Source organism: Onychostruthus taczanowskii, unplaced genomic scaffold (assembly GCF_017590055.1).
Source record: "Onychostruthus taczanowskii isolate IOZ18803 unplaced genomic scaffold, ASM1759005v1 scaffold20, whole genome shotgun sequence".
NCBI lineage: Eukaryota > Metazoa > Chordata > Aves > Passeriformes > Passeridae > Onychostruthus > Onychostruthus taczanowskii.
The window spans coordinates 15,748,329-15,765,531 of NW_024499240.1; the positions used below are offsets into that span (position 1 = coordinate 15,748,329).

General features: G+C 39.1%; 1 protein-coding gene across 1 annotated transcript in view; it reads left to right on the forward strand.

Annotated features, from left to right (window-relative positions):
• The window catches only part of CALCRL (calcitonin receptor like receptor), a 62,647-nt gene that overhangs the window by 28,562 nt on the left and 16,882 nt on the right, over nucleotides 1-17,203 (forward strand). Inside the window, exons 2-8 of the mRNA XM_041403339.1 lie at nucleotides 3,972-4,071; nucleotides 5,078-5,222; nucleotides 6,683-6,793; nucleotides 7,702-7,814; nucleotides 9,964-10,055; nucleotides 15,148-15,274; nucleotides 16,623-16,776. Of these exons, the coding sequence (XP_041259273.1) occupies nucleotides 4,021-4,071; nucleotides 5,078-5,222; nucleotides 6,683-6,793; nucleotides 7,702-7,814; nucleotides 9,964-10,055; nucleotides 15,148-15,274; nucleotides 16,623-16,776 (793 nt within the window). The 5' untranslated portion in view covers nucleotides 3,972-4,020. The remainder of the gene's footprint in view (nucleotides 1-3,971; nucleotides 4,072-5,077; nucleotides 5,223-6,682; nucleotides 6,794-7,701; nucleotides 7,815-9,963; nucleotides 10,056-15,147; nucleotides 15,275-16,622; nucleotides 16,777-17,203) is intronic.

Here is a 17,203-nt window from a genome sequence, read left to right on the forward strand (position 1 = left end):
AAGCAGCAAAGTGTCAATAAAATACCCATTATGACCCCATTTTCAGATGAAGGCGTGTATCTGTATGCAAACATGTTCAAGTCCAGTGTTACAAGGTTACAGCACGCTGCAAGGTAGATAATTCACACTGCACAAGTTTTGTGGCTTTCCCTTTGTTGTCATTGGGAATGGTTGTTTTGTTGGCTTCTGGGCAAATTAAAGATTACCAATTAATGAAAAATGTTTGGGCATTTATGGATGGACCTGCAGTGCCATAAGCTCTCCCTCCTGTCCCACTCCCACAGAGTTGCATTCTCGCTTGAAGTCAGATTTGAGAACTGCTTGAGGTGGAAGCTGTCTATGTTTTTGTTTTTTACAAAATGTGGTTTTCAAGTTCAAAGAATGATTTTTTTTATTTTTAATGACTCCTTTTTTTTAACCCTTTTACTGTATGGTTGAAAGGGGAAGTGTCTGGAGATCACCAAGGGTGCCACTTACTCCTGGGAGGATGGGGAAAAGTTAAAAGTAGAAACAGCTGATGAGGCAGGATGGCTCTGTAGAGAAAGCAGGAGGAAGAGAAATGGGAACATCTGTTAAAGCTATATCAGTGACTATTTTGGCTAAGTCCAGCTTGCAGTTCCTTTTTAATTCCTCGTTCTTCAGTAGGTGTCACTGCTATCAGTGACAAACACAACACAGGCCTTGGGAGTATCATTACTTGCAGCTCCTTTTTTGTTCTTGTTTTATTTTGTTTAAGTTATCCCAGTCTTCACTAAATGCACAAACGTGCACCAGAAATAAAAATGATATTTCAAAACCTGGAAGATCTGATTTCCTGTTAGAATTCCCCATTCTTTTCTCTCTGATGTTCCCTTTTAGACTGTCAGATCTCAGTTTCAGTCAATACCTGCCATGTAAACACCAACGCTGCTGGCTTTTGTGCAGATTCCCACTGTCACTGAGTGGATTCATTCAGGACACTCAGATTAATCTCAATCCAGTACAGGTCTTCTCTCTGCCCCATGATGGACTTGTCAGATTTACAATAGCAGAACAACTTGGGAAGCATCATTGTTTAAGGAAACCTAAGAATGGTCTCTTTTCACTATTAATTTCTTGTGTGCCTAATACCTCCCAGCTTTGAGAGGGAAGGAACTTCCAGAGAATTCGTTTTGGTTTGTATCTCATCAGAGCAGATGATTAATAAAAGCAGCTTGACTTTCTTAGCAGTACTGGCTTTCTGCCTCAGTCAATGGAATATATTGCTGTCCATCCCTAAGAAAGTTCTTAATTTTCCTTGGAAAGGTCTTGTTCAGACTAACTGGAATAAATGTTGAGTGAATGAATTCATGTAGTGATGCAAGAAATGCTTTCCTGCAGTTCAAACAGGCATCTGAATGACCTTCATCCTGCATTTTGTAATTAAGTCCATAAGTAGTGATGTCTAGAAAAGGGCAGTGGTTGGGGATTTTTTCTCTCTATATGTTAGCAACTGAGAGAAATGAGTAGAAAGCATAAAGTGCATTATAGGCTTGACTTAACATTTTATCTCCTGGGAAGACTTAATAATTTAGCAGCAGGTACTGGAGCAGTTGACAGGAAATGTCTGCAGAACTACGAGGTATGAAAGGACTTGGACCACTAAAGGAACTGAGCTAAGGGATGACTTTTGATATTGTGAAACAGAAATAAACTTGGACTCTGAATCAAAGCAGATAATTTCTGCCTGTGTTTATATGATGTTGTATCTTCTAGATAAATTAAAATAAGCAAGGCTAAGTGAGAGCAATATACAAACGTGCATTTTAAATTTTTCATCCAACATTTGTTTTAGCATAATGATTTTTGGAACTATTGTAGAGAATTATTTTGAACTCTTGTGTACATGTGTGGAAAAATACACCCTAAATTATTGTTGCTATTTTCTACTTGGTTCATCTCTCGGCCTCTCCTGTGTGCATCATTTGTGGGTTTTAACCCTGCACAGATGTGCTTTGTCATACTTGGGAGAGAAAATATTATGGAATTACTTTACAGTAACTTACTAATTCAAATTTCCTTACAAGGTCAGGGTTTTTTCCCCTAGGAAAACAGACACAGCTGTAAATGAATGAAACATGTGATAAGTTTGAATTAATCACACTTGCCCCCAGTTGTCATGCAGAATTCAGCTCATATTGCCCTTCTGTTAATTTAGATATATTTTAAATTCTGGTTTTAGTCAAGCCTTAGTCATTTCACAAAGATATTTAAATTTTTCTTTAGCTAGCAGATCAAGGTTTTTAAAGTTATCCATTCACTTTAGCTCTTATCATGTGGATTTTCCAGGCAATTAGCAGCTCAAACCAAGGATATATTTCATGTGTGCTAATTGGTCTTCCTTTAAGAGTTTTAAGATCCTTCAGATTTGAGTTTCAGAGCCTCACCTGTGCAATTTGCAGCAGTGTTCCAGGACTGCATGCCACTGGTGAAAATAGAAGGAAGGTTATGGATACAACTTCAGTCTGGGTTAAACAGGCACAGCTGATTTTACAACACATTTCTTGTCTTTGCAGCAGGCTGTGCAATAAGCACCAGTGACCTCATATTTAGTGTTAATATGTCCTGCAAGAAGCTGTTTATTGTACTGTAGTTGTATTAGGAGGACCCAGTCCCAGCAGAAGAGTTGGATGTTGAATGTTTGCTTTTTGTGACTGGGACAGGGGTGAAATGAGCTTTTTGTGCCGTAATCTCTGTACAGCCAATTGTTTGTCATGCCCCATTCTCTCACAGCACATCACTGCTGGAAAGGAAAACTTGCAGAGATGAGAGCAGGTGTGATGTGAGGGGAGTGTGGCTTGGGCCAGGACGCAGGTTTGTGTGCGGCACAGCACCCGCAGCCCTCTGGATTCTCTGCCAGTGGGCTCTCTGAGCTGGGTGAGGATTTTGGGCATGAAAATCCTAGAATGTGTCTGGAATCACATTCGGAGAGTTGGAGTGAATTCATCTGTACCAGGGAGCCAAGCTCATGCTATTGCTTTTATTTTGGCTGAGAATAGCTTCATTAATGCTGCTGCAGTGAGATACCTGGATTTTGGAAATGTGCTGTAGTTGTAATAACTAAACTCGGTATGCAGAGGTCTTTTGCCACAAAGCAATCAGAAGAAAAGGTCTTCTCTCAATTCCAGGCTCAGCTTTGTGATCTTCTCAGGATACTTCAGGACACTGAAATATTAAAAGACAAAACTCCTTGACAACATTTCCCTACCTTTTGAGGCACTTGTCACAGAAGGGTTACACTGAATAGATGTTCTACGTGCTTCATAAATAATTGTGTATATTTCATGATTTGGGTGAATTTTTCACTTCAAGAATCAATTCCAAGAAGAGTCTGCAGTGTAAGGTGGTCATACCTGGCTTGGGTATTTGTGTTTTCTTCCAATGACCCATAAAGAAACTACGGGTTCTGCTTGTACAGAAACTAATTTACAGCTCACAATGAATTCTTGCATTGCTCCTATCATCCTTGCAAGGCTGGAAGTTCGGGACAAAGTGGCTTCTCACTAGATCAGTTATTCCAGAAATGTCAAAACTAAATAGCAGGAGGTGGGAAGAAAATGGGAAATAAATGTGTGTGTTTGAAAGTCTGAGTGTATTTGAGGGAACTGACCTGCAGTTTGCTGTGGGCTCCCAGAGGCAGAGGTGGCCAGAGTGCAGTTTGTGTCTGGGGCTGCTTGTGGGGTTGGCAGCAGGGTACAAACCCTCTGAAGGTGTTGGTTGAGGCACTGGAGGCAGCAGAGCAGGAAAACCCTGCTGTTGGAGCTCATTGCTGGGGAACTCAGTGCCTTGTTTTGGGGCATCCCTGTGTATTTCACATGGCATCACGATGCATGAATAGAAATGGAGAGCACCTCCATCAATTTATTTTAGTTCAGAAATAAAATATGAAACTCTTTTATCAGTGTTGGCTTTCATTAATTCCTAATTTTTTTTCTTTTTTTTTCTTGTTGCAGTTTGAGTTCATTCAGCTACAACATAAGATTGACTGCACCAGTTATAAAAATGACTAAAATCTGGATCACATTTTTGCTGCTCCTCTTATTGGTTACTATGGTGAGTCTTATGAATTTTTTAAATCACTTCCAGTTTTAACAACCCTATAGAGAGTGCCACAGAAATTATTAATATGGAAGCACAGAAAGAGCTAACCTTGTGTTCAGATGTAGTTTCTGCATAACAGGATCTTTATCTTCTGTTATCTGTTAAATTCCTTTGGCAAAGGAGCAGAATTAGTTTTTACCTCTGCTGAACCCAGCCTATTCTCTGCTGGCTCAGAACAGTAGCAGTGGACAAGTGACACAGAGGCAGTACCCTGCAGACCCCAGGAAGAGGAAGAGAAGACAACTAACTGGGGTTCAGAGGCACCCTCAGAAATTGTAATTTCATCCCTTGTACAACAGTGGTACAGTATTTCAATCTGCAGCTTTGTTTTTCTGTGAAGCTTAGAAAGTTCCCATAAAATATTTAACTACTATTAAAAATGCATTTAAAAGGTTCAGGTTTTGGTCAAGATCAACTTTCCTAAGATTTTTTTTAATTTTTAATTTTAATAACTATCAAAGTGGATGTCTTGTCTTTTGAATAACATTCTCTATTCTGAGGGTTGACTTTATGGTTCACCTGACTGCAGAGAAACCAAATAGCTCTGGACAAGCTAAATGCTTCAGTGCATAAAATATATGGAAGGCCTTTTTTTGCAAAGGATCTTTTTGAGCCTGACTGAAAGGTCTTTTAGACTAAACTTTGATATATTTCACTGGGTTTTACAAAAGCTGTTCATATGCTTCTGACTGTCTCCGTGCTTTCTATGCATGTTGCTATTCTTATTTACAAATATTGCCAATTGTTCCTACCCTATGCTCATTCAGGAGATGTTTATCAAGATTCAGTAGCAAGAATAGCCATAAAAACACTAAATCGTATTGTCAGTAATAAGATTTGAAGGTCACTCTCTTTCAGTAAAACATTTAAAGTACAATATTTGAAAAGATTGATGTTGAAAAAGTTTTTGTTGGAGCTTGTACTTGTGGTTTGCTAAAAGAACTGTTTCTCCTCTTAGTTTTTTGCCACTGCTTCTCCAGCTGAAGGACAGCAGAACTCCACCATGGACTTTGTCCAGCTGAGCGTTACCCGGAATAAAATCATGACAGCACAGTATGAATGCTACCAGAAGATCATGCAGGACCCTATTCACAAGAAAGAAGGTAGAGATTGCTTTCTCCTGAGCTTTTACTTATGCAAGTGGTCAACAGATATTATTGTAGCAATTCAGGGTCCTGTAGTTATATTTATTTCTTATCTTGCTAGCAATCATTTTTTAGGTTGTAACATTATTTTCCCAATTATTTGTAAACATCACTTCAGGATGCATGAAGTAATATATTATGCTATCTGCCCATAGCACCACTTCAGATATATCACAAAGCTTTTCTTTCTGATGAAATAAGAAAACGTTAATTTAAGTAGATGTCTACATTAAAAAAATCATGACTAATTAATCTTACCACCTTATTTCATTTCATGCTCTTTTTATACCTCTGTCTGCCTGGTCACATCTGCCTTTAAAAATTGTAAGTATCTTAATCCACACGGTTTCCCTGCTCTGAGGGTTGTGCTGGTGTCATTACTGCTTTCCCTGATAAGCCACTCAGGGCTGACCTCAGCCACCCTACCTGTTGCTGTATTCACTTGGAAGCTCCTGGAAGTGCTGGGTGGCTTTTGAGGCAAGGAAAGGTGATTGTGCTCTTCTACAAAGAGATTTTTCCCTTCTGAAATGCTTCTTTGGAGGAAGTGAGTGCCTGGAGATCAGGAATGGGTACAGGTATGGCAGTGTAAGCTCATGCCCACAGCATAAGGAGGCCTCACAGCTTCTGAAGGACCTGTGCAAATTGGAAAATATCCAGATGAGGAGGAATTACACGATGTTTGAGAGCTGCAGCCTTTGAGATGGGGGCATTAATCAGCCTTTAAAAGGAAACTGAAGCGAGATTATAAAAACATCTTGAAATTTGTAGGGAGGCACACAGTCATTCTGTGTGCCTTTTGGGAAAGAAGCTGTTTGTGACATGCCAGCTCATTCTCAAGGGACGTTTATTTAGATGTTGAAATGTGTGTGAGCAATGAGGCATTGGAACAGGCTCTTGAGGGACACTGGATTCCCTGTTCCTGGGGCACTTAGGGAAGTGTTTGTCCGCAGTGGCTGCTGCAGGCTCAGCCCAGCCTGAGGCACAGCAGCTGGGGCTGCCTCCCAGCCAGGCTTTCTCATGGCTTCTGGGATACCGCTGTGTTTTCTGTGCATGAGCAAACACATGTACAGGCTTGGTGTACATCCAGAATAGAAATAAATTCAGTAAAGCCGACTTTGAAAGGGTGAGGCTCTTTACTAAGGTACATTGTTTTTCCCACCATGTTCTAGATCTGAGGTTTGCCAGTTGTAGATGTAGGCCATTTCAAGTTGAAGGAGAAAAGATTTTGAAATGTCTTCAAAGAAATGTATGTATAAGGAACTGTCTCTGTTAAGTGAAGTTTTAATCAACCACTGCCAAATCTTTTCTCTTTTTTTCCCCATTGCTGCAAACCTACCTTACCCAGTCCTACATCTTACCTTTGAAAGACCATTCTGAAGCAAGAGTTATTTTATTCCCAGGTCTCTCTCTCTTTGCAGGTCCTTACTGCAACAGGACCTGGGATGGCTGGTTGTGCTGGAGTGACGTTGCTGCCGGAACCGTGTCCGTGCAGCGTTGTCCTGACTACTTTCAGGACTTCAACCCATCAGGTATGAGTGCATGGACTTCTACATCAACATATTTCTCACTGAAATGAGAGTCTGCGGGCTTGATGTCTCTTGTTTCCCTCACTCAAGTCATTAATGCTCCAGGATTTCAGAAACTCAGGACAAGTTATTTGCATTTTCCTTTTATCTCACAGAAAACTGACAAGTCAGTTATTTTCTTTTCTGACCTGCATCCCTGAGGGATTCTGTAGATTAGGCAGTAGGAATTTAAGTTAGATTGCACTTTTTTCCTCTTGGAGATGAGTTTTTCTGACAGACAAGAAGAAATACGACTTACTGCTTTACCTCAATTTAACGGTTGAAGTTGACAAAGGGTTTCTCCCACTTTGAATCATTTTCTGTTTCTGTGGGCTAAGCTTTGTGAGCATGTGGAAAATATCATGGATTTCTTTGTATTTCCCAGGCTCTTTCCATGTCTCTATTTGATGATAGAAATCACTGTGTTTCCAGTTTGGTTCTTTGAGCAGTTTTGCTATTTATGTTTTCCTGCCTGTCCAATACTAATTTATACAGGTAGGATATTAGGCTTCAGTTTCCATCTTGGATGTTAAGCAAGACATTTAAATATTCTTGTTGCTTCATCTGGTAGTTCTCTAACAGTTAGTTCCATGTATTTTGATACTTAATGGATTGGAGAGGGAAAATCTATTTGTTTTCTTAAGGAGAATCACATCATCGGTTGCCCTTGCCAAGCAAAAGCAACGGCCTCAAGTTTCTCAGAATTCATAGTAACAAGCAAAGTCTCCCTAGTCATATTAATAAAGCTGTCATTTGTTTGCCAATCTTTATTAAATACTTGGCATCAGGAAAGAGAATTTCAGTGCTGACTGTTGTGTTTTTCTTTCACTTTTCTCCTTTTGTTTTTTTTATTCCGTCAACTTTGATTGCAGAAAAAGTTACGAAGATCTGTGACCCAAATGGGAATTGGTTCAGACACCCAGAAAGCAACAGGACCTGGACAAACTACACCCAGTGCAATATCTATACTCATGAAAAAGTGAAGGTAGGAGAGGAATGAGTGCATTCCCATGTCAAGAAACTGACCTGAGAACATTTACAGGTTTCTATATATCAAAAGTCGGCTCTGTACTATGGGTCTATGTATGGATGCTATTTTTTTAGACTTCAGTTTATCTTGAACATGCCCATCCGGAACATTTACAGGTTTCTATATATCAAAAGTCGGCTCTGTACTAGTGTGGGTCTATGTATGGATACTATTTTTTTAGACTTGAGTTTATCTTGAACATGCCCATCCATTAAAAGATTTAGAAAAACCAAAATCTCTAGATGAACTCTTAGAGTTACTTTGTGATATATGAGGATACAATGGGCAAAATTGCACATTTTTCCCCATTCCCCAACTCTGTATGTCCACTAATATTCCTTATGTTTATGAAACATTCAGTCATGGGAAGAAACAGTAAATTGAAACTGTAAATTTCCAAGAACCAGGAATACAGACCAGAACAGGGCTGTAAATTAATTTAGACCTCATGTTAAAGGGCTCAGTAGTTGCAGACTGTGTCAAGAAATCTGATTTGTAATAGTTTCTAACTACCTGCACCATTGCTCTTGAATGCCTGTGGGTACTTGCCTAAAAACCATATTGGCCAAAAGATGGTTACAGAAGATAAGGCACTTTATTATTGCTTTTTCTCAAATCATGAGTTTATGATTGTAATGGCAGTTTAATTCTATTAGCAGAATTGCCATAATTCATTGATTCTTGCTAATATTTGGCTGGGAATGGAGGATATTATTCAGAAAGGAGCAGATCTATGACAATCCCTCTTTATGAACAGTGAGGTAGTTCCCCTCAGGCTGTTTTGCCAGCATATTTCAACTCTGTCACAAACCTGAAGCCATTGTATGGAATAAGAGCTCCAAAGACAGCCTTGCTGCAGTTGTGTGTTGTTTTGCTCAGCAGCGTTATCTCCTCACTGTGCCTGGAAGGTGGGTGGGACACTGCGCAGTAACTGGGGCTGTGCTGCTTTGTTAATTCTCGTTTTTACTGCCCTCAGCAGTGCTCCCTGCTGTACCACGCTTTTGTGCACGTTCTGATTTGTGGGGCAATCTCTAAATCCTTAAAATGCACCTCTGCCTGGGTTGGCCACTGAGTGAGGGAGTGATACAGGATATGGCCCTGTCATAGAATTGTCATTTATACATCTCAAATTTTAGCATTGTGGGGTAACACTTGATTTCCTCACTCACAAATTGTTCACTTTCCAAATTTCACAATAAGTTCCATTTATACCTATTGCATTGATATTTTTTTTTTGAGGAAGCTATCTCATTTTAAAAAATAATTATAATTTGAAAATTTGTAGCACACATCAAGAGTTAACCCTGGTGTCATCTTACAACCTACTTAAAGCTTTACCTGTAATCCTTTTATATTATCTCAAAAGTCAGTAAATATAGCAAGCTGCAATTGCTCTGTCCTAACTTGGACTGGTAAGTTCAGGGGATACACAGAGTTTGCAGTAGAGGAGCATTTGGATGCTCTCTAACTCTCCCTATGGAGCCCAAATAATTGTGCTTTATTGTGAGAGTATAAGGTTCAACCTGAAAGTCTTCATTTCCTTATGTGCCAAATAATAACCTTATATGTGTTGCAACAAGGGTTTTTTGCTAGACAGATTCCGTGACTGAAAGCAAAGGTTAGTTACTTTCTTATAAAACTAATGAGTAAATTAATATATTGAGCTACAAGAATTAATGATAACATGACCATATTCAAAATATTAAATTACCAATTCCTTTTTTTTACCTTTTGTATCTACACATATTTTCATAATTCCATAATTGGTAGTAGGCTTATTTAACATAACATAATATGAAACATAATTACTACTATTTAGCATAATAGTCTTCACTATTTTTGAGTCATTATCAATTTTTTTATGCCCTTCCTGAAATGCTCAATAAAAACTGAATTTCCAGTACCATAATCATAGCTCACTTTGAAGGAAGTATCTTTAAATGCTGAGAAAGGACTTGTTCCATCATTACCTGAAATGTTTGGGTTTTTTTTTTTTTTCGTTATTAGTGCTGTAATCACTTTAACTGCAAGAAGAGAGGTATAAATATGTGCTTTATCAGCAGTAGCTCTGTCTGAATCACTTGGCTTTGCTTTTGTGTTGCAGACTGCTCTGAACTTGTATTACTTGGCCATCATCGGACATGGACTTTCAATTGCATCACTTCTGATCTCTCTTGGCATATTCTTTTATTTTAAGTAAGTATATTTAAAATCCTTTATCAAATCCCAGTGGTTGCCACAATCCTGGTTTCAGTGCTTTAGAACAACAGCCATCCAAAATTAATTTAGATGGAGCAGGAAGGTGAAGAAAGCCAACACAGAGATTTGCCACTGGACTTTATATTGTAGCAAAAATGGAGGTTTCTTTTCTCAGAAATCTAAAATCAAAAACCTGCCACCCAAAAGCTGTAGAATATATTGAAAATAGGAAATGATAAAATGTTTGTTCATTTTGGGTTTGTGATGTCTGGATTTTTTTGGTGATAAATTACAGCATGATGCTGGGAATTGATCTCAGTGATCCTTGTGGGTCTCTTCCAAGTCCGGATGTTCTATGATTCTGTGTAATGCCAAGCATCAACTGACCTAAAGAGCAAGTGGAAACCAAAATAGTGATGACATTGGATAGGTACAGTAACATTCCCAAGTGGTGCTCACAAAATATGACAACTGCAAGGGAAGTAAGGCTAAGAGCTGCAGTAGAAATGGAAATAATAAGAATAATCCCATTTTTTTGATTCACTCTATTGTGTATGACAGGCTTGTCATCTGCTAACTAACAATTATGTCACCTTCTTGAAAGGAAGTTAGAGCAGTGTGTCACCATTGTCCCAACAGCTCATAATATAATACACAGGCCTTTTAAATTAGTCTTATTACTTCACATTTGGTGAACTTTCTTTGCTTCCCTATGAAAGACTCCTTTTCTTTCCTTTTTCTTTTAAGAAGCTGCTGAGGCCTGGTGAAAAGGTGAACCCAGGAGTGTTGCCACATGGGCAGAGCTGAGAAAGACAAGTTGTTCCCTGTGCCAGCTGCTGCTGTGCCCAGAGCAGGCTGCCCTTGTCAGCCTGCTTTAATCATTTCATAAACACCTTCTCCTTGGCACTGCACATCTGCTGCTCACACTCTCCTGCCCCTGCACCCTGCTGCCTGGCTCCAGCCTCCATTTCCTCCTGACATTTAAATACCAATAGCAGGTACACTGCCATGGATGCTGCTCCTCTCATGCTGTGGGCTTTGATTAGGTGGAGGCAGCTGATAGCTGATTAAAATAAAAAGACAGACTTTTTAGTCTGTCTGAAAGCAGTGCTTCCCCTTTAGCTGTGCATTGCTTCCCCAGGCTGTCACGGCATTCCTGCAAATCCCCAGCAAACAGGAGTGTTTCAACTTTGTAGCCTTTCCTTTGAAAATCCACTATTCAAGATGACATTTCAGTTTTTTCTGATCTCGTTTCATGAGGAAAACACATATAACTGTTTTTCAATCCATTTATTTTTGTATGATCTGTAAAAACAATGCTTCTCCTTTCCAAATTCACTTTCCTTCCACAAACTCAATGTGTGAAATGGCTCCAAGTCCTTATAAGAACTTTGATTTTGCATAAAAATGGTCAGTACTCTTGCAATAAATGTCACAAATTTTAGCAAACTAAATATCTCATGGGACAGGAAAAATGCTTTAACACAGGGGAAGAGAAAAGGGTTTTGGAGTAGGATATGATTTTATAAGTCCACAGAGAGTTAAGCATGACTTTTCTATACCATAATATGAAAACCAAAGTAATTTCATCTTTGCTTGTGGCACTTCCTGCAGTATCAGGTGATCTGCTGTGCTGCCATGCTGTGTCATCTTTGTCTAACCATCCAGGGATTTCCTTCTCTGGGAGCAGGATCATCCTTCCTCAGAGACCGCATGGAATGAATCCAGACCCACAAACCACATTTTCTAACTGTGGTTATGTTGGGATATAAAAGGAAATTACAAAATTCAAAGGAAGCTAAAGAAAGTCCTTTGCAAGCTGTTCTCTTGGGATGTACAGTTCCTCTAAAGTATTTTTAGTAGTAGAAGGGTATTTAAGGACCTAGATTAATACCAGGATGTATTATGTATCAGCTAAGGCTTGGATAATTATTCATAGCTTTAACAGGTGGACTTTTTTTTTCCTATTGTGGGGGGTGTCTTTGAATTTGTCATTTCCAAAACATTTAATCTGTAAGTCAACTGACAGTTTCCAGACAACATTTGCTGGATTTCTGATCATTAGGATATCTTTAGATTTGACTAGAAATTTGCAACTTTTTCCCAAAGGAAATATCAACTGTTTGGGAGTTGAATTATTTTTTAGGACTAAAATTTTTCTGCATTTTATGTTTACATTTTGAATTTTGGTTTTTTTTTCTGAAATTTTCTCCTTAGAAATACTTGTCCAGCTTGTGACTTTTTGTCCCCAGGTGCATTGGAGTTCTTGGTTTAACAGAAATTGATCATAAACTTGGAACTCTGAACATCTCTGAAAACTCGTCTTTGAGACATAAAAGTAGCTTCTTGCAGTGTCTCTGCTTTCTCATTGTTACATACTCGGGATCATGCACGTGTTGCAAATGTTAAAATAATTGTATGATTTTCATAAAGAATGAAAAATGAGGCAAGAGAATACTTTAAGAAGCAGTGATTTAGGATAAAGGGAAGCTGCAGTTTCAAAGGTGCCCCCCCACTCCCCACAAAAATCAAAGCAGCCCAAAAAAAAAAACCAAACCAACAAACAAACCCACAGAGGGAGTGGGTGATCCCACAAAAATCAAAGCAGACCAAAAAAAAAAACCAAACCAACAAACAAACCCACGTGAAACAGAGGAGTTGTTGATCAAGTGTCACATCAAATGCCATGACAGCATTCACAGAGGAGAGCAGCAGTGTGTTAAAGAGAGAGTGGGCAAAGCACTGATTATTTGGTGTTATGGAGACAGAGCTACCCAAATCACTCAGTTAATGTCATCTGAACAGATAATTCCCCTTAGGTGCTTACGTGGCTCTCAGTGTTGAGTTTTGCAGTATTGAAATACCTTAAAAACTTAGATCTCAAACCCACTTACAGGCTTTTGAAAATGTCACCATTTTTTTCTTTTGGAGAAATTAATTGTTCCCTAATAACCAAGATATACAGGAGTCAAAAAAAGAAGGGAAATAGATAATATAGTAGGAAGTCTCTTTTTATGTGAGGTTTAATTGAGGGGTTGGTCATTCAAATGTACTTAGATCATAAACATGAGAATTAAGTGATTAAAGGATATTATGTCATTAAGAAAAACAGAAAAAAGGACTATAGGAAGGATAACAGAAGAGAGAGGGTGGGGGAGCTTAGGAACAATCTTTTTATTACCAAAAACAGTCTTGGTTTTTAAATGTCATCAGTCTTTCTGTTTCTTGTCCGGTGATCCTTTCAGTCCTTTCATGCATGGGCGGAGGTGGGTGTGGATGGGTGTGTTTGAATATTCAACAGGAACAGCTGCGGGATGACCCGGAGAGATGGCCCCATTAGCTGTACGTGCTCTTCCTCGCCTGAGCCTTGAGTCTTAACAATAAGCAGACAGAATTCCAGAGCTTTTCAGGACTTGTTTACACAAAGCCCTTCGCTGGAATCTAGCATTGTCTCTTTTCATATATAAAACATACAGGGGAAAAAAAAAAAAATAGAAAAATACATTTTCAAAGAATGTAAGACCCTGCATGTTACAGTAATTAAATTTTACCCTTTTGGGACATTAAAACAAGACTCAAATAAAATCTTAAAGAGCCTAATGCAATATATTTTTTCCTCAAATTCATATGTAACCCTGTTTTCCATATTTTGGAAACTTTTTCTTTTGTGTTTTCTTCAGCCAAATGACACGTGGCAACCAAAGTTTCCTGTAGGTCCCTGTTAAATGACAGCGCCAGTTTCTAGAGGGGTTTCCTTTTCCTTCCCCTGTTTTTAGTGCCATGGGTTTGGAGTGTCTCAGGGCTTGCACAGTGAGCTCAGTGCAGGCATCTGTGGGTGCTTTGTACACTGCCCTTGTGAGAGCTGCAAAGGATGCAGCCAAGATCTGCCCTGTGGCCAGGCTTTTGAGGCTGTCCTCTTTTTCCTTTGGGTCACCTTGATTGTTGTTTCATCTGGCAGCAGTTTTCAATATACTCCTCCAGCCTTTCTGAAGACTCGCTATCTGCATTTCTCTGAAAAAATGTAAAGGTCTCCCTTCTATCCTCTCAAATTAAAAACTAATCACCGATGTCCCTCCTTTGTCTTTTCTTCCAGGCATGCTATTTGAAGAGGCCAGAAAACTTGATATTTTTTTTTCCCCCCTCCTTGGGTGACATTTTAGACAAGTCCCCTGCTGCCCTTTTGAATGTGTTTCTGATTTCTCTCAGTGGCATGTGTGTAAGTGGTGGATTTTCTCCCCCAGTTGGTCATTCCCAAGGGTCAGTCAGCTGCACTCCATCTCTCTGGCCATTAACTGGAGACAGGCAGGGGTGGGCAATCTGCAGCAGAAGCTTCACTCCATGCTGTCTCTGAAGCAACCCAGGAGTTCACTGAAAAACTTGAATGAGAAGCAGTCCCTCCTCCTTGATTACACTGAGTTATTCCTGCTTCCTCTAGAATGATAGAAAAACAGAAAGTTGCTGCACCTAAGTTTAACATTCTTTGATATAGTTGAATTTCTGGTTTGTTTTGTTTTTTAAGCCCTTCCAAAGATTTTCTCTCTTTAATTTTATTGCAAGATTAAAAGCAAACTTTAGAAATTAACACAACTAAATACAGTTCTCTAGGGATTTTATAATTACATCCTATAAATTGTTTATAACTTAGTTATACACAACAATCAGGGGGAGATTTGCATTACTTTGCTTATTTAGATATTTCTCTAGCTTTGGGCTGAAGGAAGAAAAATGACGAGAGTATGAGTAACAGGAATTAGCCTCAAAAGATCTGAACAGATCTGGGTAAATGGAAACAGGGTAAGACAGCTTCATCAAGCACAGCTGTGATAGCTAATTGGGAAATTCTAACTGTGAAAATTATCGTCAGTATTTAAGTAATTTTCACTATAAGCATAACTGTAAGCATATTGGCTATAAATGCACTTGCTTTCCTCCTTTTAGTGTATTAAATTTGCTCTGGACCTGAAGAAAGGTTTGATGTGGGACTTGTTAGTAAAATCAAGAGCTCTAACATTTCCAAATGTCAGAGCTGTCCCCAAGTACACATAGCTGTCCTCCCATGTACTCATTTGTTCTCGTTTCTCTTTTCCAGGAGCTTGAGTTGCCAAAGGATTACCCTGCATAAAAATCTGTTTTTCTCTTTTGTTTGCAACTCTGTTGTAACAATAATTTCACTGACGGCCGTTGCCAACAACCAGGAATTAGTTGCAACTAACCCAGTAAGTGAAAGTGTTTGGCCGAGTCTGTTTGTTTGTAGGTGAATGGCTCAGCAGAGGTGCGAGTGCAGAGCTGCTGAAATGCTGTGAGCAGCATTCCTGACACCGTGTCCCTGTGACAGCAGATGTCTCACAGTGCCTGGCACACTGCACTCTCCAGCCTGTGAAACAGTGAAAGTGGGACTGAGCTCACTGAATGCTTCTTCCCAGCTCCACAGAATGGTTTTTGCCCTGAAACAACTGCAGGAAAGCCTATTCTAGGTGGTGTCAGGGAGGCTGATAAATGAATTCACCAAGGAAGGGCAGGAAAAAAGGTTTTGCAAGGTATTTTGGATCTGTCTTCTAGTTTCTTATGGCTTTAACTCGGCCATCTTCAGTTAAAATAAGAACAATTTATTTTTGCAACACAGTATTCTAAAGATGAAATACATAAACAAATCCCTACCTCTGGCTTTATTGTTATTTAGACATGGAAGAGAAATCTTAATTCTGTGGAAGTTAGGGTAAAAACTCCAGAAACTGAATCGAGTAAAAAGATAATTTCCTTTTCTCCTGTAGAAGCAGTCATCAGTGTGCTGGAAAACATACCTGAGATAGCTGCTAATAATCATCATCAAGTGAGTTAGGTAGCAGAAAATGGTAAAACAGTATCGGGTTTTGGTTTGTTTTAAGCCAAGTGGCAGAAATAGAACAATCAAACAGCCAGGAATATTGGAAGGAGGGGGAAAAAAAAGGATTTAATGTGACCGAATCTGCAAGTTAGCTGTTGCTCCTTGTTCACAACCTCACATTTTAGACTTCCCAATAAATTATTTTATAGCATTTGAACTGTAGAATATATTTTGAATGAAGCTAAATACAAATAAATGCCAGGCTCTTCCAGAATTTACCAAGCTCTCAATCCCTATGTGCAGTTATGAGTAAGTTAAAACTGGAAATACTGTAAGCATTTAAAAAACATTAATTGTTCTCTGGGGTAGTTATATGTTGTGGTGGGTGAAAACTGAGAGGGGATTGCTATCAGAGAATTTAAGGATTTGGAATGGTTAAGTGTGGTAAGGTTTGCAATAAGGTAAAATGCCATAATAGCATTCCACCAGGCTGGAGGATCTCAGGGTCCTCGTGTTTGAATAATAAAAATCCAGACTCAGTTATTAGTTTTATGTCACCATAAAGTAGGGGATCACAATGTCATGAAAATTCTATTTTTAAAAGTAAGTAAATATGCAATTGTAGTGTAAAACAGAATAAACATTATTTGGAGTGGTATTTTTTCCACTTTGCATATAAAGCTCTGAGATTTCTGGAAATTTAAAATTTATGTTATACTTTGCTTTTCCTTCCCCTGTAGGTTAGTTGCAAAGTGTCACAGTTCATCTACCTGTACCTGATGGGTTGCAACTACTTTTGGATGCTGTGTGAAGGCATTTACCTGCACACACTGATTGTGGTGGCTGTTTTTGCGGAGAAGCAGCACTTGATGTGGTATTACCTTCTTGGCTGGGGTATGTGATTTCACCTTGTGCATTTTCAGCTCAATGCAGCCCCTTCCTCCTCCAAGCACTCCTACCTTTGCCTCTCTGAGCTGTAGCGTTGAGTGACCATGGCACACCCCAATTCTTTGTCTGTAGTGTTTTAACAAGCTTAGAAATATTAATGTAGGAAGCTGTGTGTACCTCTGCTGAGAGAGAGATTATGCATTTCTGGAGTCAGGAAGTGACTCCTCCTTTGTATAGAGAAAATAGTCTCCTATTATAAAAAAGACCTTAAGAAGTAATTATTCATTGTTCCTCACCTCGAAGATGTTTATTCAGGAATGAATGTTTGTTTTCAGAGAAGTCTCGCCGTGCTGAGGGTGGAGGGTCAGAAGTGAGTTAGAGATGGCTGAGGATTTATTTTTCCAGCACTTCCATTTGACCTGTATTGTTCACT